We start from the raw sequence: 25604 nt of genomic DNA, 5'->3' as shown, positions 1-25604 counted from the left end.
GAACGAATACCGCTGAAACCACTCCCGATGGATGCCTATCTAGTTGTCGAAAAGGGTCGTGCGTGATGCACAACAGCACCTCCAACTATTTGAGACTTATCGGCCAGGAGCCGAACCACGAACGAATGTTTCTACCGCTCGGATGCATCGTCAGGCGGCGTACAGGGCTGTGCGTCAAAAACACAATGAAGCCTCCCGTCGACGATACTTATCAGCCTGGAGCTGAACCGACCCTAATATCTACTAAGTCGTTGACTATACAATAGAAGACGGTTTTCTCTTAACGAACCGTCTTATCGAAGGACTGCGGCGTGGAATAGGCTAATGATATGCTGACCACGTGGATCTGGTGGATCTAGTATGGGGATCCGGGTTGAGGGCCATCACCACCAGATCGTTCCGGCATGAGGGCTTCCATGAGCGAGGGCCGGGATGCAGCGCCGACGAAATAGCTACAACGGGGAGTACCAGTAAAACAAGGAGTGAGTTACAGTCTGTCGCAAGTCCAGGAGACCGGTGACGTAACATTGCCGCACACCTCGATATCGCAATACCTGAGCAGTACGACCCCACCCCCTTCTCACCAACGATACCGCATAGCTGCAGGAAAACAACTTTAACCACCTTCCGACGTCCTGATACCTCGATACCCGTCGTCGAGGGAAAAGAACATCAAACGGCGAGGGATTATCGCCGCCTATCCGTGGACCAGGCCACGAGACCAGCTGGTCCAATTAAGATACCGCAAATTTTGGGAAGAATCACGTGACACCAGCTCGATGAAAATCAGGATCATCGCTCATCTCATTACTCTACGTTCAGTTACTGATACTAACAGACGTGTTCTCATTATCGCTATCAAAGTTCGTCGTACCGTTATTATATCGCATCCATATCGTATTCTATACCAGTTCTATCTTCTTTCACGTAAGTGAGGTTCCTTTTCTATTTTGTGAAGCCACGAGATTACTTGCAATATATCGTACCTTTACCTTTACCTCTTTCTCTCTTTACCTTGCAGTTGGTCTGCTTGAGCCAATTGGGCTCGTATCTCTTTTCTCTTTACCTTGCAGTTGGTCTGCTTGAGCCACCTGGGCTCGTACCTTATTATCTCTTATCTTGTCCCTTTCTCTGTCTTATTGCAAGTAACTTCGCGACTGGTTGATTATTACTTACGCATTGTAGTGACTATCGCTTTATCTTATTATCTTTCTCTTTTAGAATATTTGAATGTCTAATATCGCTGTTTAGCAGCGCGTTCCGTTAAAGGATCAATTGTTATCTTAGCTACTGAGCATTACTATTTTGTTATATTTTCTCTGATTAGTTTCTATCTGTCTCTTTATCTATTATCGTTGATTATCGCATCTTAGTGAGAGTACCGCGGAAGCGATCTTATATCGCTGCGCGGTCCCGTTCGTCGTTCATTTGACATTGGAGTATTGTGCCATATCGCCTAACATCTTTTTAACTGTTTTCTTCGCTAATATCGCTGATCGTTGTTGTCCGTAGTCTATTGGGTTTGCCGTACGTGGCATATTAATTACCTTGAATATTGTTTGCCTTATCTTGAATTACCTTTTATCGTACCGACTATTATCTTTCCTTCTCTCGCACTTACCGCAAACCAGAGACTACGTATTATCTTTTATTATCTATATTTTATAATAATTTTCTATTTGACCTATCGCTTGAATTTACCTTGTAGTGCATAATTCCTGTCTGCCTATTTCTGATCATTCTGGTAATGTGATAACTATTTCAATTGTTGTATTTCGCACGTGTTATAATCGCTTCTCACATTTTATGATTTATTTGCTTACCGCTTAATTTAAGTACAGTGTATCTCTTCTGTTCTGCCTACCTGTCATAAAACCGTGTTAATCATTACCTTTAATATCGCGAGCTTGCTCATATTTCCCGCTTATTCGGAAAACGTTCCGTTAATTGTTAACTCTCTCGCTTAACCTTTCTCTGGCTGTAACTATTGTTAACTATCGCATATATCGTATTTGTATCGCAAACTCTTCAGCTACTGGCTTGTCAGTAAACTTATCGCTTCTTGTGTAATATATTTGATATTATTCCTGCTTCACCTGTTTCTTATTTTATCTATTGGATTCGACTCCGCCCCTCTACCATTATCTTGTCTCTCTGAGCGAACTGTGCAAAACCGTCGTAGAACCTGACCTTATCTTTATCTATTGCCTTTACCTTTATCTTTGTCTTTTTCTCTAATTATCTATTTTTGACGCATGTGCGTCTGGCGCCCAACAATTGTATCTTTCTCCCTTAGTATCTCTCTCCATATAATTATTTAGGTTAGCGACTGCGCCGTAGGGTAACCAATTATCGTTATATCGTTCTTACCCTCAAAGATATAAAAATATCCGGTTACAAAAATGGCGCCCAACGTGGGGCCACGCCAATAAAGAGGGATTATCTTATTCAGTGGTGAGAGCAAAGTTTATCGTATACTGTCAAAGCACCAGAGAAAAGTAAGAGACCGAACACGAACCCCAGAAACCCCAAAAATTAATAAAATTGCGAGGAATTCAGACAATTGAGCAACCTATTTAAATTAATTGATTACTGCGACCAAAATTGGATATAAACCAGGGTTTGAATATTAGAATTCCATATTGCGACCGAATACAGCATAGATATCGCAAAATTAAAATATCGAAAATTGAAAACTATTTAAATATCGCACGGTTTAACCGCCAACAATAACGCAAATTTAAAGATTATCTAAATATCGCACGGCCTAACCGCCATTAATAACGCAAATTCAAAAATTATCTAAATACCGCACGGCTTAACCGCCCCTAATAACGCAAATTTGAAAATTATCTAAATATCGCACGGCTTAACCGCCATCCATAACGCAAGGTCGAAAAATATTTAAATATCGCACAACATAACTGCCATAACTATCGCAAACATAAAAACACTTGGATACCGCAGGGATTAACCGACGTACCTCTCGAATAATATCAATAGAAAAACTCAGGGATTAACCAACGTACCTCTCGAACAATATCAATAGAAAAACTCAGGGATAATACGGGACGACCTAAACATCCTGACCTTATAATCTGCTCAGTCTAGAGTGTGGCAGGGGTGATCCCTTGTTGTAATCAAACTTGTTATCGATTCGCTAGATCGCGGTGTTTTGGTTTCTTCAGCGAGGTCACCATATTAATCTTCTTGCACAACAAAATCTATTGTGAAACCTTTGGCTTGGGTAGGATAATATAATCTTCCGTTGTTTATATCGCAGTTTCCGGCTTTACAGGGTCACGCTAGTTAACCGACTAAATAATCCATCAATATCGCAATTTCTTTCTCTTCGGGTCACCTATCGCTAGTCAACACTTCTTATGTCAATACACACGTCCGTTAAGGCGTGGGTAGACTCCTTGACCGACGCCGAATTAAACAACGAATTAGAAGGACGCTCGTTGTCAACAGCAGGCATATTACCGGTCCGTCGTCAGCGGTTGACGAATTTTTGTAAGCAACACGGTCTAAGCATGGATGACCCTCCTGCTCTCGACGACGCTTATAGGACTACACCGACAGACGACAGCGATAGCATTACGTTACCCACACCGACGCAACCAATCAACCCCGCGCCTCATACCGACGATGAGATTCGTGACGCGACGCGACCGTCGAACCGTAACCCCGAGACGTCAGCAACCGGCGCGATTCGGAAGCAGCCACCGGAACCGCAACCTAGCCGAATTAGCCCGCGTAATATACCGCCAGAATTCCTTCCCGGCAATGATGCACCGGCTAAGCCGGCGCCCGTTCAGCAACCACCGTTGAGATCACGGGAGTATCATCCGGCGAATCCGCCACCATTCGACTACCGCACAGGGAATTCTCCCCCTTACGAATATCGCGACGCACCGCCGCTGCGGAGGCCTGCCTTCCGCAACCAGGGTTTCGAGGACGGCCAATATAACTTCCCGCGACCGAGCATGAACAGCAACTTCGCATCACCGTCCAGGCCGACCGCGTTAGCCGCGTATGAGGTTATGAGGAAATGGAATCTCAAGTTTTCGGGAACGCGTAACGAGGACGCCGAAGCATTTCTCGCACGGATAGACGAGGGCCGATCGCTCATTAATATTCGCGACGAGGATATTTTGAATAGTATCCCCTTCTTCTTATCAGGTGTCGCAATTTATTGGTTCCGCAACAAACGCGAAACGTGGCGTTCTTTTGCAGAATTTAAGGCCGCGTGGCGCCGTAGATTCGTCAATCCGGAATTGCAGTTCGCATTGAGGGAGGAAATTCGTAGACGAACCCAGGGCGAGTTCGAGACAGTCGCCGATTATCTAACATATATGAGAGCGTATTTCGACAGACTGAGGCCCGCGTGGTCGGACGATGAACAGCTAGATTACGCATACCGCAACTTACTACCGCGATTACAGGTTACAATTCGACGAGACGAATTACAAGACCTTGATCAATTAGAAGACATTGCGAGTCGGATAGAAATCAGCTTCCGCGTAGCAAATAATTATCAAGCGCCGCCAACCCCGGAACGATCGGTATTACCCGAATTAGCTTACCGCGGGCAAAGGAACCCAGGGCCTTCTCGCAATAATTGCTCAGCACTTGACTTCTTCGAGGAAGGTCCGGAACCCGAGACGGGACTAGCCAACGCGACCCAATTCGCTCAATCAACACCTAATCGTGGCACACAGGGTAACCGACCCAACGGTCGAAGTGCACAACCGCATGCTAAGGCACCTCGATTCAATAGTCGAAACGATACCAGTGCGCCAACCACTCCTACTGCTACCACGGCTCAGACGGATACCGCGAGCATCGCGAATAACTCTCCTGAGTTCGCCGGTGACCCCTTTCGGCCAAGCCCAAAAGGTACGCTGATCTGTTACAGGTGTAGAAAATCCGGTCACCGATATGCGAATTGTCCTGAATCCGCGACCGGTCTATACTGTTTCCGATGTGGCAAAGTCGGATATACTAAGGTGACGTGCCCGAATCGGTGTGCGGGAAACCAGTGATGGAACCACCGGGGGAGCCGGACACCTATTGGACCCGGCGCGACGGCGGCCCCGTCTACCGCGATTTCCGCTTATTTTAGGGCCATTTTTTTTCTTTTTATCTTTCACAAATTTTTTTTCTAAGTTATTACCGCAAATTTTTATTTTTTTTACCGCAATTTTTGTTATCGCATATATATATTTTTTTTCTTTTCGCAAAATTTTTTTTTATCGCAATTTTTTTTTACGCAATTTTTGTTATCGCATATATATTTTTTTTTCTTTCGCAAAATTGTTCTCGTTCTTTTTTTTTTGCCATTAGGCTATTATAAATAACTGTCTTATTACCGCTACACAATTATTTTCTCGTTGCTATAGTAACAGTGAACCGTCTTATCACCTATACCCAATCACTCACGGTGCGCCCACGATCCACTCTGGAATTCTGTCATATTCATCGTTACGGGATCAATTAACCCCTCTCGTAAATTGGTTACAAAATGACGTCCAACAATTAAAACCCCACTCGACCTTGATATCATCAACAACATCGTCTAGTCACCTAACGCAGTAACAACTTGAGGTCAAAACTCCTTTTATCGCAATTATCTTAAAAATAACGCTTAACAATTTTTTTTCGCTTCACCCAGAATAACACCTTACATAAGGCCAATATTTCAATATCGCTCTATACCGCATAAATTGTCTGGACTCCTCTGCAACAGCACTCTTCAACCAAGCAATCGAATCAATTAACTTTCTACCTTCTCGCAAAAATTTAGATCATCCTTTCGCTTCCTTCACTCACAACCGATCAGGTCAACAGTAGAACTTGGAAAACTATGTTTCGCCAAGAATCAGCAGGCCGTACTCCAAAGTCTCTCAACTAAGTCAAGTATCGCATGGATTTTCCATTTCAATCCTATCTATCGCAACTATCTCTAACATCTCTAACGATCGTCTAGTCACATGCAAAAGTAAGTAGTCAACATAATGGTTTCCTAATGGCAAAGGACCTCCTCGGTCCTCCGTAAGGAGGGGGGAGTTGTGACGTGGTATTTCGTACCCCGTCACTTTATTTAATTATCGCATTCCCCTAGGTACAAATATCGCTAAAAATAACGAAAGCACGTCTGAGGCCAATACTCCAAAAATGAACGACTAATTATCTTTAAGTTGATTTCTCTTTACTAAGCTAATTGTATGCTATTCTCTAATTCTGTAATGCTCTTCGAGAACCATCCGCGAGACCTTCACGTCAAGATACCAGGACACTACCTGACAGGGGTCACGTACCAGCTCAACATCAACACCACCGACTACAGACGAACGAATACCGCTGAAACCACTCCCGATGGATGCCTATCTAGTTGTCGAAAAGGGTCGTGCGTGATGCACAACAGCACCTCCAACTATTTGAGACTTATCGGCCAGGAGCCGAACCACGAACGAATGTTTCTACCGCTCGGATGCATCGTCAGGCGGCGTACAGGGCTGTGCGTCAAAAACACAATGAAGCCTCCCGTCGACGATACTTATCAGCCTGGAGCTGAACCGACCCTAATATCTACTAAGTCGTTGACTATACAATAGAAGACGGTTTTCTCTTAACGAACCGTCTTATCGAAGGACTGCGGCGTGGAATAGGCTAATGATATGCTGACCACGTGGATCTGGTGGATCTAGTATGGGGATCCGGGTTGAGGGCCATCACCACCAGATCGTTCCGGCATGAGGGCTTCCATGAGCGAGGGCCGGGATGCAGCGCCGACGAAATAGCTACAACGGGGAGTACCAGTAAAACAAGGAGTGAGTTACAGTCTGTCGCAAGTCCAGGAGACCGGTGACGTAACATTGCCGCACACCTCGATATCGCAATACCTGAGCAGTACGACCCCACCCCCTTCTCACCAACGATACCGCATAGCTGCAGGAAAACAACTTTAACCACCTTCCGACGTCCTGATACCTCGATACCCGTCGTCGAGGGAAAAGAACATCAAACGGCGAGGGATTATCGCCGCCTATCCGTGGACCAGGCCACGAGACCAGCTGGTCCAATTAAGATACCGCAAATTTTGGGAAGAATCACGTGACACCAGCTCGATGAAAATCAGGATCATCGCTCATCTCATTACTCTACGTTCAGTTACTGATACTAACAGACGTGTTCTCATTATCGCTATCAAAGTTCGTCGTACCGTTATTATATCGCATCCATATCGTATTCTATACCAGTTCTATCTTCTTTCACGTAAGTGAGGTTCCTTTTCTATTTTGTGAAGCCACGAGATTACTTGCAATATATCGTACCTTTACCTTTACCTCTTTCTCTCTTTACCTTGCAGTTGGTCTGCTTGAGCCAATTGGGCTCGTATCTCTTTTCTCTTTACCTTGCAGTTGGTCTGCTTGAGCCACCTGGGCTCGTACCTTATTATCTCTTATCTTGTCCCTTTCTCTGTCTTATTGCAAGTAACTTCGCGACTGGTTGATTATTACTTACGCATTGTAGTGACTATCGCTTTATCTTATTATCTTTCTCTTTTAGAATATTTGAATGTCTAATATCGCTGTTTAGCAGCGCGTTCCGTTAAAGGATCAATTGTTATCTTAGCTACTGAGCATTACTATTTTGTTATATTTTCTCTGATTAGTTTCTATCTGTCTCTTTATCTATTATCGTTGATTATCGCATCTTAGTGAGAGTACCGCGGAAGCGATCTTATATCGCTGCGCGGTCCCGTTCGTCGTTCATTTGACATTGGAGTATTGTGCCATATCGCCTAACATCTTTTTAACTGTTTTCTTCGCTAATATCGCTGATCGTTGTTGTCCGTAGTCTATTGGGTTTGCCGTACGTGGCATATTAATTACCTTGAATATTGTTTGCCTTATCTTGAATTACCTTTTATCGTACCGACTATTATCTTTCCTTCTCTCGCACTTACCGCAAACCAGAGACTACGTATTATCTTTTATTATCTATATTTTATAATAATTTTCTATTTGACCTATCGCTTGAATTTACCTTGTAGTGCATAATTCCTGTCTGCCTATTTCTGATCATTCTGGTAATGTGATAACTATTTCAATTGTTGTATTTCGCACGTGTTATAATCGCTTCTCACATTTTATGATTTATTTGCTTACCGCTTAATTTAAGTACAGTGTATCTCTTCTGTTCTGCCTACCTGTCATAAAACCGTGTTAATCATTACCTTTAATATCGCGAGCTTGCTCATATTTCCCGCTTATTCGGAAAACGTTCCGTTAATTGTTAACTCTCTCGCTTAACCTTTCTCTGGCTGTAACTATTGTTAACTATCGCATATATCGTATTTGTATCGCAAACTCTTCAGCTACTGGCTTGTCAGTAAACTTATCGCTTCTTGTGTAATATATTTGATATTATTCCTGCTTCACCTGTTTCTTATTTTATCTATTGGATTCGACTCCGCCCCTCTACCATTATCTTGTCTCTCTGAGCGAACTGTGCAAAACCGTCGTAGAACCTGACCTTATCTTTATCTATTGCCTTTACCTTTATCTTTGTCTTTTTCTCTAATTATCTATTTTTGACGCATGTGCGTCTGGCGCCCAACAATTGTATCTTTCTCCCTTAGTATCTCTCTCCATATAATTATTTAGGTTAGCGACTGCGCCGTAGGGTAACCAATTATCGTTATATCGTTCTTACCCTCAAAGATATAAAAATATCCGGTTACAGTATATAAATACGAGGACGCGTTAAACGAAACAACGACGACGTTATAAATCGCGCGAGGTTTTCGCATTCGTTTAACGGAGATCTTCTTGAAAAGAAGGTACGAACGAAGAATTTCCGAGTTCCAGAAATACGCGCGCAGAGATTTATGAATGGAGAAGAAAATTTCTGTGAGAAGTTGTATATTTTCACACAAACAGGTATTGCGGTCCCTTTTGCTTTTTCTTTTTTCTTTTTTTTTTTTTATTGTTTTTTTCCTTTTTCATACACTTCTACCACTTCTTCTATTTCTCTCTCCTCACTGCTCCTCGAGTGTTATCCACGCACGGTATTATCCTTCTCCATGACTTTTTACACACTTCACTGACGAATCGCCAGAGAGGTTTCCCCGCAATAATATACGCGGATAAAAATGGAAAATCATACGACTATAAGACGGAACATCGTGGGTGGTTGTGGGTACGTATTTTCATACCTGAAACGCGAAGGTCGTCTGATAACTCGGCGTGTGATGTAACACGGGTTGTAAAAACGGCGCGAAGCGGAGACACGCGAGGTAATTGATCGTCGTTAATAACGTTAATATAATATGCTTATACCCGACTGTAACGTCAAGTTTCGCGTAAATTTTTGCAATATTTTACACCGTCATGAATTAAATAACGACGAAACGGGAGAAACGTGAAAGAGAAAGAAAAATATCGATCTAGTTTACGACGGACGGACAGTTTTTTTAAATATCATCAAGATTATGCGAATCGTCGAAAACAAAAAAAAAAAAAAAAAAAAAGTTTTGTAAAGTCAAGTTGCGCATAATTCATCAAGTTTTATCTTTGTTCTTTATTTTTATAATTTTTATAATTTTTTTCTTTCTTTCTTTTTTGACGAACTTTCGCCGTACAATGTAACCGGGGGTGTTTTTTTTTCCCCGCAGCCGTTGTACGAGACACTGACTTATTCATGGATAGATTTTACGACTACGGGTGGGCAGGAGAAAAAGAGTCGGTCGGGTTCAGAGGTCGACCCAGTAAAGTAACGCGTTCACGCGGCGAAACGTATCTTCTTCAGCACCGTTGGTTCGTTGCTTTTTCGTCGAGGGTTTCGAGGCGAATCCTCGCCCATTTTCACGTCCACGGCGATGAAGACAAAGGGGCGAAAACGAGCCGCTTTGACGTGTTTAGAAAATCCCCGCTTCTCAACGTTACGGAGAGATTGTTTATTTGGCGAGCTTGAAAGTTTGCGCGATGATAAGTAAATCGTCAAAAGTTTCGTTGTATCGACGATAATCCGATGGACAACTATCAACGTAATTTCACGGATGCAAAACACTTTGCAAATTTATATACTCAAACACTTGAAAAGATGACCGAGTCAGTTACATATTTTATAAAAGTGATTTTGCAATCAAAATTCTACCCAAGCGGTTAATTGCTCGTGCAAGAATTGTTTCGCATTGTAACGCTACAGCTGAAAATTAGATCGTAATGATTTGTCATTAAACCTCCGGGGCTCGGAAATTCCACAAATGTCTACGTGGCTGGGTTAGAATTCGTAAATGCGACTCGAACAATTTGGAATAATGTTTTGGGTCCAGAATTCAAGGGTTAATTGTTACAAGAATGGCTTGACATTTGCAAAACAAAGCAAACAAACGACACCCGCGACGTTCATTATTAATTCTACGACATAATACCTGATTTTACAAAGTCAAGTGATGTAAGACATTTAATGTTCGACCTACTCGCGTCTTCGCAATAATCCGACTCGAGCTCCGAAATACACGAAACATGCTCGCAGAATCGAGAACGAAAAGAATTTCCGGAGATAATTTAAGGACACGAATCCTCAGGCAGACTAAAGTGTGGAACCGATGAAATTACACTCAGCGCTCATGAATATCGCAACTCGTTAAAAGCCTGCCTGCCCGAGGGCGCTTAGCGTACAGATCTTCGATGTAGTGAAAATTTATACGCATCAAGAAAGCGTTGCAAATTTTCGAGGTGTAACAGCACTGGTTAACAAAGATTCACTTTTTGTGTCCAACGAGAAAACTTTGAACTGATTATGTTTGTAACAAGGTTTAGCGTAACAAAATTGATGTCAGAATATGTTGGATACGAATAGTTTTATTGTATTATGATTGTTTTGGTTTTTCCAAGCGTGAATCCACTTTTAAAAAACAATTACTCAGCGACCGAAAATAATTATATCATTCGCAGGAAACCTTAAAAACAAGAAACAATTCAGGGATATTTCCAGTTTTTTTTTTAAGGACAACGAAAATTCTGGAATATTTCCAGGATCACTGGACAAACCGCGCATCGTTAATCACGAATTTAGGAGACGAGGTCAAGAGCTCCCCTTCAATTTCGTCCTTCCTACCAAATTCAAACAACCATCCACCGAACTAATTAGTTTTCCGCCGCACAATCGACCGGTATTTAAATAAACAAGAATTTAATCTAGTATCGTTCTAACGGAAGCAGAAAAAGGACGAGGCTCGAAACCATCGTGCCGAAATTCTGACTATCCCAGATATTCCACCATCCTGACTTCGTGCAGACGCGTAATTTCCTTAAACTCCGTTTTATTCGCATCGATATTTACGGAGATAGAAACCGAGGTGTAATGAATTTCAGGGCAAATTCACACACAAACAAGGCACAAGAAAAAGGGAGAGTGAAAGTGAAAAATACAGAAAAAGACCTTGATCTGTTCCACGTTCCCTGCTTCTACGTATCCGTTGATTAATGACGCCCCGAGTAGTTGGCAAATTAATCTGTTTGCAGGTATAACACGGAGGAGAAGAGGAAACGAGTTCTCAATTACTCAAACTCGGCTGCATTCATCCATACATTGATGATTGCTCAACGGTGCGGAGAATATGCCGTAGGTATGTAACAAAACGGAGTAATGAATATTGCGCACCTTCAAAACTTGTGAATTCTAAAGCCCTTCCTTGTCGTTGAGACGAAAAAAAAAAAATATATACATGTATATGGTATAAAAATAAAAAAAGAATTTTTTATCTCGTCTTTTCTAAAATTATACCGTAATGTTCGTCTCTGTGACGTATATATCACGATGTTATCAAGATGATTAATGATACCGGAGAAGTTCTTTCAAGTAACCGCAGCAGCAGCAGACCGTCGCAATATTTCGGATAATTAATATCGATGCGGAAGAAGAGCTTCAACGATTATATTGTTGTAATATACGTTATTAGCAGCCCGTCGCGATTTCGCCTACATCCAAATTAAATGTAATAAAATGAAAATTCTATTCGGATAAAAAAAATAAATAAAAAAATAAAAATCGCTTAAGTCGTTCTTGAGTTATAAGCGGACTTACGTCACAAAAGACTTGAGTTTTATACATATTATATTTATAGCTGATGCCCACATATAGCAATGCCACTCAAAGAAAGCGTTTCGAAAACTCACGAACTGTCGTTAAACTATACAAAACACACTCATTTGTTGAAACGACTCGCGTGCCACGTATTGTAAAGTGATTCTACTAATTCAGAAACCTTCGCTGGCGTGCGCAAAATAATCGATCAAAGTTTCATCGCAGTCGGATGAATCAATGAATGGTATAGGACAAACAAACAAACGTAACATAATAATACGTATACGTAGATAAAAACCTCTATACACCAATGACGATTGATTTAATTTCGACGTCATGAGAAATCAATCTTGAACTCATCAGAAACCAGCCACGAGAAAGAATTGAGGAGAATAATTAAGCAGCAGCTTTCATGAATGTGCAAATAAAGCGGTTTTCGTATAGTAAATTTACAGGCATTGGTGTAATCGGGCGGCTAAGAGATTCAATTAAACCTAAACCAACGGGTAAAATCTAGTTCAGACTTAGTCCGTAGTTAACGAACCGCGTATATGTATACGTCACTGAGAGGGTAGTAAAATTTGGGTCAGCTAGATCGAGATCAGCTCTCGGGCTAAACGATCACGCAAGAGATGTAATATTTTTACCCATGGTGAGATTCCTTCTCCCTTTTTCTTTTTTCATCCACGGCATATCTCATTTTAAAACGTAAAATTATTCAGAGGTTTTAAGAGGGGTCGTCGTCGGTTCCTGAAAACTTCGCGTAAAGCACAAAATGCCTTTGAAGACGATTCTGAAACGAACAACGCGACGGAATCGGGTAGAAAATATTGTCCGTTCTAATTTTGTCATTTGTTCAAATTAACTGTGAAAAATTACACCGAATTTTCAATAACAAATCAAACGCCAACGGTCAATGCGCGCGTAATTTGAAAAGTTCGCTTGATCGACGACGATCGGTATAAACAATAGCCCCTTGTGATTTATCGAGTATATTATACGTTAAGGTGTTCAAAGGTGTTCAACCCGAAATAACAAGTAACGGGAGGAAAAAAACCAAATTCAAAATTGATGTCGAGAGGTAAATTTGAGTATGTCATGCGTAAATAATTGTCTCATAGACTGTAAACTCAGGTTAGATGGACCGTTCAGCAAGAAGAATTTGATCTAAGGTAAATTCCGCAGAATAAAAAATCCGAGGTTAGAATATAGGGGATAAATTGTAGAGGAAAATTGAAACCGAAAAAAAAAGAATTATCCTAATTACGGCAGCATTACGATGTGTAGCGATACTGTTAACGCAATAAAAACCGTAAAATTCAGAGGCATGGAATGAAAAATTCATCGTAAATTTACCGTCGCAAACAGCGACGATAAAGGGGGTAAGAAAAAAAGAGGAGTCACGCCGCTCGTAGTTTACTACAAGACTCTTCATATTCATAGATTACACTCGCAGTGGTCGTGTAACTTATACATTACAGGTTTGTCATCTCTTATAAATCACATCTCAATTTTAAACCATCCACCGTAGATCCTTTATCGTTGTACAAAAGCTCTCTCACGCAATGTCCAAAATATCTCTTTCAGGTTATCCGTTTAATTTACAGTCAACATCGTCGTTGCTTTACGCGTATCCTGAAAACGTTTCGAACGACCGTAAAAATAATCCTTTTTACACCGAAAAGAAAATTCTTCACTTCTTTTTCTTTGACTGCACAAGACGATTTTAAACGATTCTTCAATAATCGCAATTGCTTGGCAGTGCGAAATGATCAATTTCACAGCTGGCTGATCTGTACGGAATCTATTCCAGGTCATGCCGATTAAACGGATGAAATGAAAATGGTGAATAAGAGAGAAAGTAATTTAGCGTAATGGTTGCAACATCGTGACTTAAAATGTCGCAGTTTGCGACGTTTTCTGGTTTTCACAACCCTACCGTAAACCTGTCCTCCAATTGTACCTGTTACACGCCCATGAAAGAGAGAGAGAGGGAGAGAGAGTGCGAGCATCTCCACGAAGTGCCAAATTTATGTCACACTTGTAGATTACCGTACACATCCATCGGCAGAGGAGGATTTTCAGTATGCAAATGCGGATTGTGTGCTGCGCAGAGTTGCGGGTATGCATAATAATCGCGGTGGCAACGACGAGCACTCGGAACGTACGAAAGTAAAACACAAGGTGAATATACCGAACCGATAATTGTCGAGAAGTGAATCGATCGGCGGCGGCATTGCCGGGTAAATATGCACAAAGCGAGCAAACGAGGGTACAGGAAAGCCAGTAATTCCACGTAGGCACGAGGTGCAATTCAAATTCACTATCGCAACACATCGGAGTGAAATGTAGTATCAGTGCCATAGTCACGCGAGTGGGCAATAACGCGAACCCGGATCCGCTACCGGGTTTGCAAATGTTCGCCTAATTGTAGGTAGCAACGCATCGTACGTACAAAGTAACGGATTGTTTCGGAGGAAAGTCAAAGATGAGGGTAAAATCCCTGGTGAACCAGTAAACACCGAGGCCGCTTGTTTAACAAGTCCAACATGCATGGAAAAAAATCAGCACAACGCCGAACCTTTTCTGCGCCGCATAAAGCACCACTGCAGCATCAAACATCACAGTTTTTCCGTATAGTGGGGAGGTCAACGACTGGGTGCAGCAACCATGGGAGATACGACAAGAACGTGTATCACAGACTGCGCAGCGTAGCTGGAACGCCGGCTGTACGATGTTGGCTGTTGTCCAGTGTTCCGGGCGGTGTCATGACGTCCACTTGGTTAATCAACAAACATCGTCAACCACCACTCGACCGGTTTTTCGGATCACAGGTTGAACGCGTCGCACACGTGTTCACCGGTTCATAACTACAGTACACATCGACTGATTGCCGAGCATTGGATGATCACGTACAATCATTCACCACCAACAAGGTACGTGCACTTGTTCGCAACAAAAACGCTCTTAGGTCTATAACTGATCGTACAAAATCACCACCGACTGCTGAACATTCACCTGCACGGAAATTAGATTACTTCGGTCTAACGTCGATTGGATATGAACTGATTTGTTTGACATCCGATCACCCCGCCACGCCACACGACTCACGTCTGACTAAATAACGAATAAGGAATCAGTGAAAATACGTTACGACTCTGGGCAGCATCAGCAATCGAGGGTGGTTGGAGGGTAGCTTAACATTGCACAAGTAGCTAATGGAACCGTGAAGATTAAAGGCAGTCTCGAAACCGAGGAAGACCATTAAAACGCGATTGGACGGTGCAGAGTGTCGCTAACGAATCGAACTTCGTTAAAGGTATCGGGTTGTACACGTTTCTCGGTCATTGATCGACGAGACTGAACAAAATGAATGGAATCCGAAAAGTTAAACGCGTTGCTGATATTGCCAAGAACCTTTTTCCGACCCGTAAAACAGATGGTCGAAAGAAGCGTGTGGCTCGTTTCCAGAACGATAATTGAAGAGCCGGTGAGTGAATGAGTTTCGAAAAAAGGGCTGCGATTGGTTGGCTGATTCAAGATGGCCGATTGCCGGTCGGCGCACAAGCTACGCAGCTTGTAAGAGTCCACGGTTGTCACGTGCGACGTTGACGAAAGGACAACGACACATGGCGGTTCAATCGGCAGGAGGCAAGGTGTCGCTGCTGCGCGGGGGCGCGGCTGGTGCAGCGATCAGGGTTGACCAAGGGGTGGGTGGTGGAGGATAGAGACGAGCTGGGCTCGAGAGAGAGAGAGAGAAAGGGAGAAAGAAGGGCGACAACCAACGGCGAGGAAAGACAACGACGGCAATGACGATGATGCGGATCGCGGATGGCGCAGAAGGCGAACTTCTCCTGTTTCGTATCCGCACCGTGACTCAGGGTGAGGGTACGCGGCGCGTGGAGGTCGGCTAACGACTGGCGTCGGGGCGCCGTCGCCGTCGCGGTGCCTTCCAGCCCGGCTCGCTGGATTCTGCCTCCGATAGGCTCACCGACACGCCACGATCACCCGGCTGTCGGGGGTGTGCGTTACGGGGAAGTACGTCGAACCTCGAATAACTCGATGCCGCGTGCAGCCTGCCCGCCTTCCTTCCTTCCTTTCTTCCTTACCCTCGAGTGTTGACTTCAACCCTCTCGCCTATCACAATATCGCCACAGTCTGCAGGGTGGTACCTCGACTCTGTCGATATCAGCGCTCATATGGACTCGCGTTTCACGGAGACTACGCAAGGAGACCAAATAACATGTAAACAAATAGCTGCCTGAAATAAGATGGCACCGGTGTTCCGTATGCATCGAAGAGAGTGGGGGGAGTATAAGGCGGCAGTGAAAAAACTTTCTACAAATCACATTGCAAGATCATTGATTAGTCGATCTTAAGCGTTCCTGCAACCAATGACACTTCGGTGCAAAAGTAAACTTAATGCGTACGATTACTGTGACAAGTTTTGTCAATCCACTCGTTTTTGTTTCTGTTCCTCATGTACTCTTCATATCGCGATTCTTCATGCGGGAAATAGGGTAGATGTACCCTACGACTTTGGTCAACACTCACTTTTAAACAGTAGACAAGGTGTGCACCAAATATCGAATATCCATCAGCGAAATTTGCACGAAGCCAGATTTTAATCACGAATCGAGTAATTGAGAGGGAATTGATTAAAAATCAAATTGTTCAATGCAGTGTTTTAGAAAGCTGACAATTGGTATGGTGACCGCAATCATTCGATACGGCGATACTTTTCATGACCGAGAGAGATGCAGTGCCTTTAGGTACTAAGGCCACCTTATATTTCAGTATCTACTGTAGAATATCGTCATACTCAAGTAAAAAGTTCAGGGAGCTTAAAAGAGTGGGTATAAATGAAAAGAAGGCGAATGTTCACGTTGATCTTTAAGGCTTCCTATTCCTCCTCTTCTTCTTCTTCTTCTTTTTCGGATATAGTGGATTGGCAGTTTTATTGATATTTACAGTCAGAGTTTCTTTTTATAAGGGGTGAAGAGTTATTTCTCATGAAAAGCTGCGAAGCCCAAAGTTGAGTGAGAGCGGTCACACAGCGAAGGACATCAAAGTGGAGAAGGGGAGAACGTTGCTAAAACGTTCCAAAGCACATAAAAAAAAAACCAGGCGCAAAGTCTATGCGGAGAAAATTATGTCAAGTGTAGCACATACACGGGGTTAACGAATATCCTCTACGTAAAGCGTACGGAACTTGAGTGAAACTTCTCAAGTCCACCCGTTACCGACCCGCAATTGCGAGAAACAAATATCGAGCACGAGATCTGGGTCACGTTTTACACTGCAGGTTTCGGTAAAATCCAAGGAAGTGGGGAAAGAGAGAAAAAAACAAAAATGATAACTAAAAGTGAAGCTTGGAATTAAAGCTCACCTCGCCAAAGTCAAAGCTTGCACCCGATAATTGCCTCAAAAATCTCGTACTCATGTGCGGTTTCAATGAGAACCTATAGTGCGCATGCGGTTGGCGGTTGTGTCCATCCCGTATGCAGCGTCCAGAATGGAGCAATTTGTATGAAAGCTTTTTGACCAGCTCTGAGCAGCGCCGGATGGGATCCCCTCCCAGATCTACCTACCTACATTTTCGTACGGAATATTTTCGTGGGATCTCGTATATTATGCATCTACCTATCTGCCTCGCGCAGCTGTCTGTCAATGCTGCACGTAAGCTAGACTGGTTTTTCCGTTCATGGTTATGACACGGCACGTAGCTGTGCACAAGTAAACCAATTCGGGATCAATGGTCCGGAAAGCACGTTTTGCATATTGGCCAAAAGTAAAGAATAAGAAAATAATATAATGGGATGCATACATGATGAAGATACACATGTGCGAATGGAGAGAAAATTTCGCGGGTCATTTGCATGGACGCGGGTTGAGAATTATCGAGAAAGAGGAAAAATGGGGTGGCTGCGAATGGATTTTAGAGTCGCGAATGTCGTCTCTAGCCAAGCTCTCGTACCCTCCAGAGTTTCGAACAAGCGGCATAAATTCAAAACTTGTTTCGCGTCTGGCAGTCGGAGGGTGGAGCTCGCGGTTCACCTTTTCTGCCGGAAGAAATGAAGGACGAAGGTGGAGGCCGAGTTTTATTTTCCCGGAAGTACATCTGGCTCGTCGGAGGTGAGAGAGGTGATTTTTGCAAGGAAATATGGCCGAGGGGCGCGCAGCAGGAAACGACGCGAGATTCCCGTTCCCCCCACACTTCTCGTTATGTTTGTGTTTCGAGATTACTGTTTGCCCGTCGTTAGGACGAGGGAAACGTCTCGACTCGGTCGAATCATCGAGCAAAGGGCGAAACATCTCTCGGGGAATTGGAGCCACAAGGAAATAAACAACAACCGGATCAAGGGAAGAAAAGTCGGGGATAAAATAACGGCACTACATTCAATGCCAGGGTTCTTTAAATTTTCTGGCCACCTGCACGCGACACTCTTGGGAACACCGAGGTCGATGAAGTGGTGAACTATCAAGAAGCTCTCGGAAGAATTAGTCGTGAAGTGTGAATTCCCCGCGCGACGCTGATTTCCGCTTCTGAAATTGACCGGCGAATTATCGACCGCAAGTTGTACCCAATACACGCAACTTTCTTCTTACGACAGGAAGTGATCTCTTTATACCCAAGAAACGATGTCTCGAAGAATTCCTTACGAATGAAGTAACTAAAGAAGTAGCGGATCATCATTTTCCCATACTCTTGGCCTGCTCGAGACGTTGAGACCTTTGCACCTGAGGCAGGGCTGTAACTAGGAACTTTACTTTTTAATGTGTATCGACCTCGCTCCTCGCGTTTCACTTCCATTTTTCTGCGCGGCCACTTGAAGCGGCTCTTCCTTCTCATGCTCGTGGGAAAGAAGAGCGACGCGCGTGTCTGGATGGAGTAAAGATGAGAGAAAAAGTAGGGGGAGAAAGGCGTGTGACGTAAAGAAACGAAAAAAAAAAATTAAAAAAATGTTGGACGACGGAGGAGGCTTACACAATTCTGTTTTCCCCAAGGTGGCTATTGCACGTTGTTCTTTTCGGCAGAGTCGTATAACCGTTGTTATTTTCATCCAGGGAGAGGCTCGCACGGGTTGAACAAGGATTACGAAAGTCCCGATTTAGAAAATACGTCGCCCCAGACGGTCATTCAAACCGATCCCTCATTTTTCCCCGAGGTATTTATGTTCAGTCACGAGTCGCGGAAAAATATGTAAGGATAAAACGAAAAAAAGAGAAGAAAAAGAAGAAGAAAAAGCATCGTTAAAGGCGACCCCATATTCGACATCTCGAACGTCTGAGTAACAATTTGCGCGGGAATTTCTCTCCTCGATTGTCTCCAGCATCGATTCCCCATCCAGCCATCCACCAGGTTCGAGACCCTTCTGGACCCCGAATAAGGTTCAAAGCGCCTCCGCAAGCTTGAGTACATTCGTCAAGGGTACCGGTGTGGTAGGGAGTCACGAAGCCTTGATCACCTGATCAACTACTCTCAAAGAAGCCCTTGTCCTTCCAGTAACAAGGGGTTCGAGTCAATTCACCGCGTTGATGACCTCGGCCGAAAGTCATGCGAGCAAATCTTCTCTTCCGGAGTGATTCGAAAAACTCTCAAGCAGCATGGGTTCTCTGACGTTTAAATAAAAATATGACACCTTACCGCCTGCATGCTATGAAGAAGAAAATGACAGCTCAAGTTGCACCTCGACAATATTTTAGAGGTCGAAGCTGAAGGCGTTCGATTTGTTACGTCAGATGCCAAGGCTGCAACTCTGCAGCTAGTGGAAAAGTGCAGAGTTTAATGGTAATCCTGTCAGAGATATCGATCGAAGCTTTATAGGGGGTTGATTAAATTGAAGCCAACTAAACCATCAACAGGCAACGACTTTCGCTCAGGTCCGCAAAGCCCTCTTTCATACATCCGCCAATCTTACAAGTATTCGCCACAACGTTTGTTCGGGTGGAAAAAAATCATTGTGACTTATAATGGAACGAATTCCGCAAGTCAAAGGGCGAACTTCAACTGTCGGATGACTGACGGAAACTGACGATGATGGAACCGAACTCGAGCCGCCTAGGAATGCGAACGTTACGTGCCATGAAACTGGGTGCAATGGGTGATCGATATCGAGGCCAGAAGAGAAACCCTAGGCTCGAGAGCTCCCAGGCAGCAATAGCTACGCAACACGCTTTGCAGCAGTCCAGGTTTCCGAGACGCAACCAACCGTCATAGCTGTCGACTCGAAACGGTACTTCGATCAAAACGATAAAATCAAACAAGGTGTGAACCTGCAGAAGTCACGGTATCCAGTAAAAAGTCTGTAAAAAAAAATGCAAGGAAATCTCCAGGACATTTTCAGGTCATTCAAGGACATTAAAAACAGAATACTTTTAGGACACAAGCAAAATTCAAGGACATTTCCAGGACCACTGGAGACCATCAGAAGGGACTGACTGCCGTTTGCTAATTGTCCGTAGTCTTTGGAGCTCGCAGCTGTTCTTTTAGCTCCTCGAGGGGTTCGTTTGCGGTTGGTAGAGTGGAGGAGGTGGACTAGCTGGCGGAGTTGGCGTTTGCGGCGTTAAAGATAGTCAGGGTTTGCCTGGCAGACCATTCGTTCCTTCGTGTCTCGGAAAAAAGGGGGTCGATATCCAGGAGCACCGTTCAGCATCGCTTTTATCCCATGGTCCGGGCGTACCGCAAAACGCACTCATATTTTTCATGTTTAAAGCTGAAAACCGTTTCCGGACAAAAAATACTCCCCAGGAAACATAAAGGCGAACGTCGACTCCGGGAAAACAGGCATCTCGCAAAGTCCCCGTCAATGTTCGTTAGGCTGAGACGTCTGCACAACAGCTGCTGTTTCGCGTTAGGTGCGAAAGCAGCTCGCAAGGAGAATTAATTAACTCGGGATTAATTTAGACGCGTTATATAATAAACGAATGAGTTTCACACGTCGTCGTTCACAGCACATGTCCTGGACCGTTACACGTATCCCGTATTTCTCCCTCCTCTCGGATAAAACAAACGTCTTTTAACCAACGTGGTGGCAAATGTCAGTAGTCATACAACCCGCTACATTTTCTAAACGTTTACGTGAAACACGATCTTCCTATTCCCACCTGGGCGTTGCTCCGATCCATAAATCGAAGGCATTCTCGAGTTCTTCCATTAGAGAAGTATTTCAGCTCGAAGGAAATCCTTTTTCGTTACGAGTGACGACGCTTTGTGACGAATAGTACGACCTGATTCCTCAAGCTGTATCTTATCATCGTGTACATATTTGTAATATTGTACAATATTTGCGGTAAGTTCGTTCAAGTTTTCTTTCCTGAAACCAGAACTCTTGCCACGAAAATGTTTATCATTTTTATTTACCTTTGCAATGTTTCAGTGGCAAAACAATCCAACGTTTTTTTAACATACTAAAATCCTACTTTCCGTATCACGGCGAATATAAAATGGCATCTGCCCACCTAAAATCAAAGAGTAGGTATATCATGTCTCCAAGAGAAGGTCAGCTCACTCTGATTACATAGTCGGGTTCTCGTAACGTGCGGCATTAAGAATGATACGGATAAAATAGGGAGACTTTTTGAGGCTTCGGTTTAACCAACGCTAGGGAAACCCGATAACCTTATAACAGCAGCGTGATAGAAGGTGATACGAGGTGTCCGGTGATCAAAACAAATGTCTACTCATACTATATTTCTCAAGTGTTTAAAGCTTATTTGAGAGAACGAGAAAAGCTCTTGCAACGTTTACAGCAACGGTATTGCTCAAGCTAGATAGAACGTATAAAATTTGATCAGTGTCGTTCTGTATACATAGATCGTACATTTTCTTTGCTACGATCAGTGCTTTGCCGGTGAACTTCACTACCGGAAACCAACCAACCAAAGAACGCAAAGAAGAAAAGTTGTCGGCAATTCACTTCGTAGTTTCCAGAGTTTAAACTTATTGGATTCGATTGAATGCTCTACAAAAGAGAAACAAGGACTTTTTCTTCGATTTCTATTCAACTCCAATATATTTGATGGTTTATTTTTCTTTTGTTCTTCGATCCCCAGTTGAGCTCTCTAAAAAAATTTTCACGTACAAACTTCAAGACTCTGGGGTACCGATGGTGATTAATTGACGTTCATTTCAGACTGCGAGAATTTAAAATGGATATCAGACGTAGATTAATCCACATACATGCGTAACCTAATTAGCATTCATCAGTCGAGTTGATAATAAGACTCGTTGAACGTTAAGGTCGAGCATAACTTTAAGAAAAAATGGAAGCTCTGCATCAGGATTCATTCGTCTAGCCGTAATGAGATTCTAACTAGCCTCTGTTTGCAAGCCACCAGCAGAAGAAGATAAGAAAAAAAAAAAGAAGAATAAGTCAGACGGTGCGAGGAATGAGAAAATGAGAAAATGAAGAAAAACGAGAAGTCGACTAAAATCGTACGGCGCAAGTCGGACTCTCCCTCATTCTTCAGTAGCTAGTAGCGGTGCACCAGGTACTCAGACGAGCATTTCCACCACTCGTAAGACAATTCTCTGCAGTACGCAAAGAAGACAAACCACCGCGAACTCGAGTTTTGCGTGTGAAACACTCTCCAAAGACAGAGTCGTTGGCAAACCCGAGAAAATAAAAAAAAAAATAAATAAAAAAATAGAAAAGGAAAAAAAACTGCCCAAGAGAGGTTGACTCTGCTCGTCGAATGTCGGAAACCAATTTTCCCTGTGTGATCTCGCGGCGGTAAGTCGAGACGATCATCCGCACGTATAAGGCAGGTACGCAGTCTGAACGTGAATGGGAAGTCGGACGTTGATGTAATAACTCGTCTTCCAGCCGCGGCTGTACGCCATGCGAGATCTAATATCCCCCGGATTTACCCCCCTTAGCACAAATTGGCTCGAGATGATGGATGTACATATATATATATACGTATATATACACTTTGGTACAATTGGGTCGAATTGGACGATGCTTAGAGCAAAATTAATCAGTATCGTCCACCAAAGAACTCCTCGAGTTCAACACGCAACGAAAATAGTGTAGTCTGACTGGACCAAGGAACGAAATGAAATACCACGAGGTTCGTACAAAGATAGGCTAAATCCAACCTCGCGTTGGATAAGTTTACTCACTAGCTCTACTTACTGGAATATAAGCTGCTTTGAGAGAAGGGGCTTACAATAGTAGTTCTTAAAAAACCGAGAGTCTCTATAAGTCTGAGAGAGAGAAAAAAAAAGGTATGATACACAGACAACCCAACATGGTTATGGTTGTTTACCTCTTCAACCTTAACTTTATTCGAGGTTTGACTTGTAGCCAAAAATTGCTAACCTTTGTTACCATTTTCATGATCACTGCGACCTCGATTCAACGTCGAAGACAATTTTAATCACACTTTTCTCTCGCGATCAGTTATACAAGGACGTTTATAGCGATCCTCGTCTGGCGCTGTCTTTCCGAAAAAAAAAAACAAAATCGACAAGAGACCAACGCTTGGAGAAGGGCATGGTTCGATTCTTCGATCGGCACTCACCTTGCGTGTTGCCGTTGAGCTGCCCCGATGATTGGAGGCACGGGGTGAGCGGCGATGGCCGCGGGGACGGCTGGGACGAGGGTTGACCATCGATGGAGGACGGCGGGTTCGCTGTTGTTGGAGTCGGTGTACCGGACTGCGAACTCTGGTTCTGCTGGTTCTGTTGGTGATGGACGGAAGACCCACCTGAGTTCGGCGTTGACGCCGGCGTTCCGTGGGAATTTTGTTGTTGTTGTTGTTGTTGTTGCTGCTGCTGCTGCTGCTGCTGCTGCTGCTGCTGCTGCTGCTGCTGCTGTTGTTGTTGCTGCAGCTGCTGCTGCTGCTGCTGATGGTGCTGTTGCAGTTGTTGCTGCAACTGTTGCTGCTGCTGCGACAGCGTGGAAGGAGGTAGCTGTATGATGCCTGGATCACCGGCTGGACCTGATCATTTATAAAACAAAAATCAAACGTTTGTACGACTTTCGATAACGAGTTTCGATGAACCGTGGTAACCTGCGGCTGACTCGTCTTTTTAACGAGACTGAAATATCGTTCCGGTTTACGTAAATAATATGCGTACAACGGTAATTGCAACGTGACGAAATTAAAACAAGGGTTTATAAAGCTTTCAGTCGCAGCGGAGTTTCTAAGCTCGGCGATATACGGTTATACATATACTTCGGGCTTATAATTAATAAATCCTTTCTCCTACCCAGTCACTGAATAAGTTGCGAAATTTACGATTATAATCTTGACCCTTTGTACCGTATAAAATAATAACGATAACACCAACGCTTTATAATTCAATAATATTGTCAAACTGTTTCTGTATTAAAAAATAAAACTTCGTGGATATTTCAGTAGACAAAAAAATTCAGAGGTATCTTCTATTTTTCATTTTTGTTTTTTTTCTTCTTTGTTTTATATTTCGGGATAAGAATACACGCGACTGACACCAAGGTTCCCGAGACTTGGACGCCGATGACACATTTTGTAGATACCTACGTAATTGTCAAACAAAAGCGGCGGCGGTGCCGTCAGTTTGTCTGTCGTATGAATATTTATGATTATTATTCGTAACGCGTTTCTAGAATTGGGTATAATTCGTCTACTCTAAGTCGTAAGTTTCGAACTTGAACCAGGATTATTTGACGACTCTAGTCACCTTGCCGCATGATATGTAACTATAATAAATAATAAGCGGATAAAGAGGGAAAGAAAGAGACAGTGAGACAGAGAGAGAGAGAGAGAGAGAGAGAGAGAGAGAAAGAATGAGAGAGAGACACGTTTGAATTCAACCGGGAATTTACTCGATGTTTAGCGACAAACGGAAGTAAAGATCGTAGACAGGAAGTACGAGTACGTTGACCCCCCGGTGTTGGTAGTATACGAAACGGAGATAGGTCGGCTTTCTCTCTCTCTCTCTCTCACTCTCTTTTATTGTTATATACCACAAAACACGCTCTCACAAAAAGGATAATACCTACATTTTTTACTACGTACCGTGGAAGCTCGTGTTTGGAATTCTTTCAATGTCGTTCAATTTTTGTCGATTACCTACATCCGAATTTTATATTTCTATCGAACGATTGAACAACGATAAATTATCATCTAATAAATCGGAAATTTGGAAGAAAAAAAAAGTTGCTACGCCATGTAGCACGGCAAGGATTGTACGCTGGGGAATATTGATTCTGGGGTCCGTCCTATGTGCGTCTACTTCTTCTTTTTCTTTTTTTATTTTTCCTTTAGTCGTTGTTGTTATTACTATTATTATCGAACCAGCCAACCCCGTACGGTTTCAACGAGTTGCAGATTTCTACATTCTCAATGTTGATAATATTTCGTATATCTACACGTGAATGCCATCTAGAAGGAGGCCTCTCAGTCTCGTTCAAAGCCGGTGAAGAAGGCAGCCGCTTTTTCAACCACCAATTGATTTTTCAGTTCGTTATTCTATACATTTTATAGACGCGTGTACTAGCGCTCTGTTG

The 25604-nt window shown here is 43.2% G+C and overlaps 1 protein-coding gene across 9 annotated transcripts in view; it reads right to left on the bottom strand.

The window, feature by feature from the left end:
* LOC124183938 (phosphatase and actin regulator 1-like) overlaps positions 1–25604 on the bottom strand; it is a 161542-nt gene that overhangs the window by 60326 nt on the left and 75612 nt on the right. For all 9 annotated transcript variants that reach the window (XM_046573157.1, XM_046573148.1, XM_046573150.1 and 6 more), the window contains one exon: positions 23632–24051. In XM_046573157.1, the coding sequence (XP_046429113.1) occupies positions 23632–24051 (420 nt within the window). The remainder of the gene's footprint in view (positions 1–23631; positions 24052–25604) is intronic.

Source organism: Neodiprion fabricii, chromosome 5, assembly GCF_021155785.1.
Source record: "Neodiprion fabricii isolate iyNeoFabr1 chromosome 5, iyNeoFabr1.1, whole genome shotgun sequence".
Taxonomy (NCBI): Eukaryota; Metazoa; Arthropoda; class Insecta; order Hymenoptera; family Diprionidae; genus Neodiprion; species Neodiprion fabricii.
The sequence above is the reverse complement of the archived record's forward strand: the minus strand, read 5'-3'. Positions and strand labels throughout refer to the sequence as shown.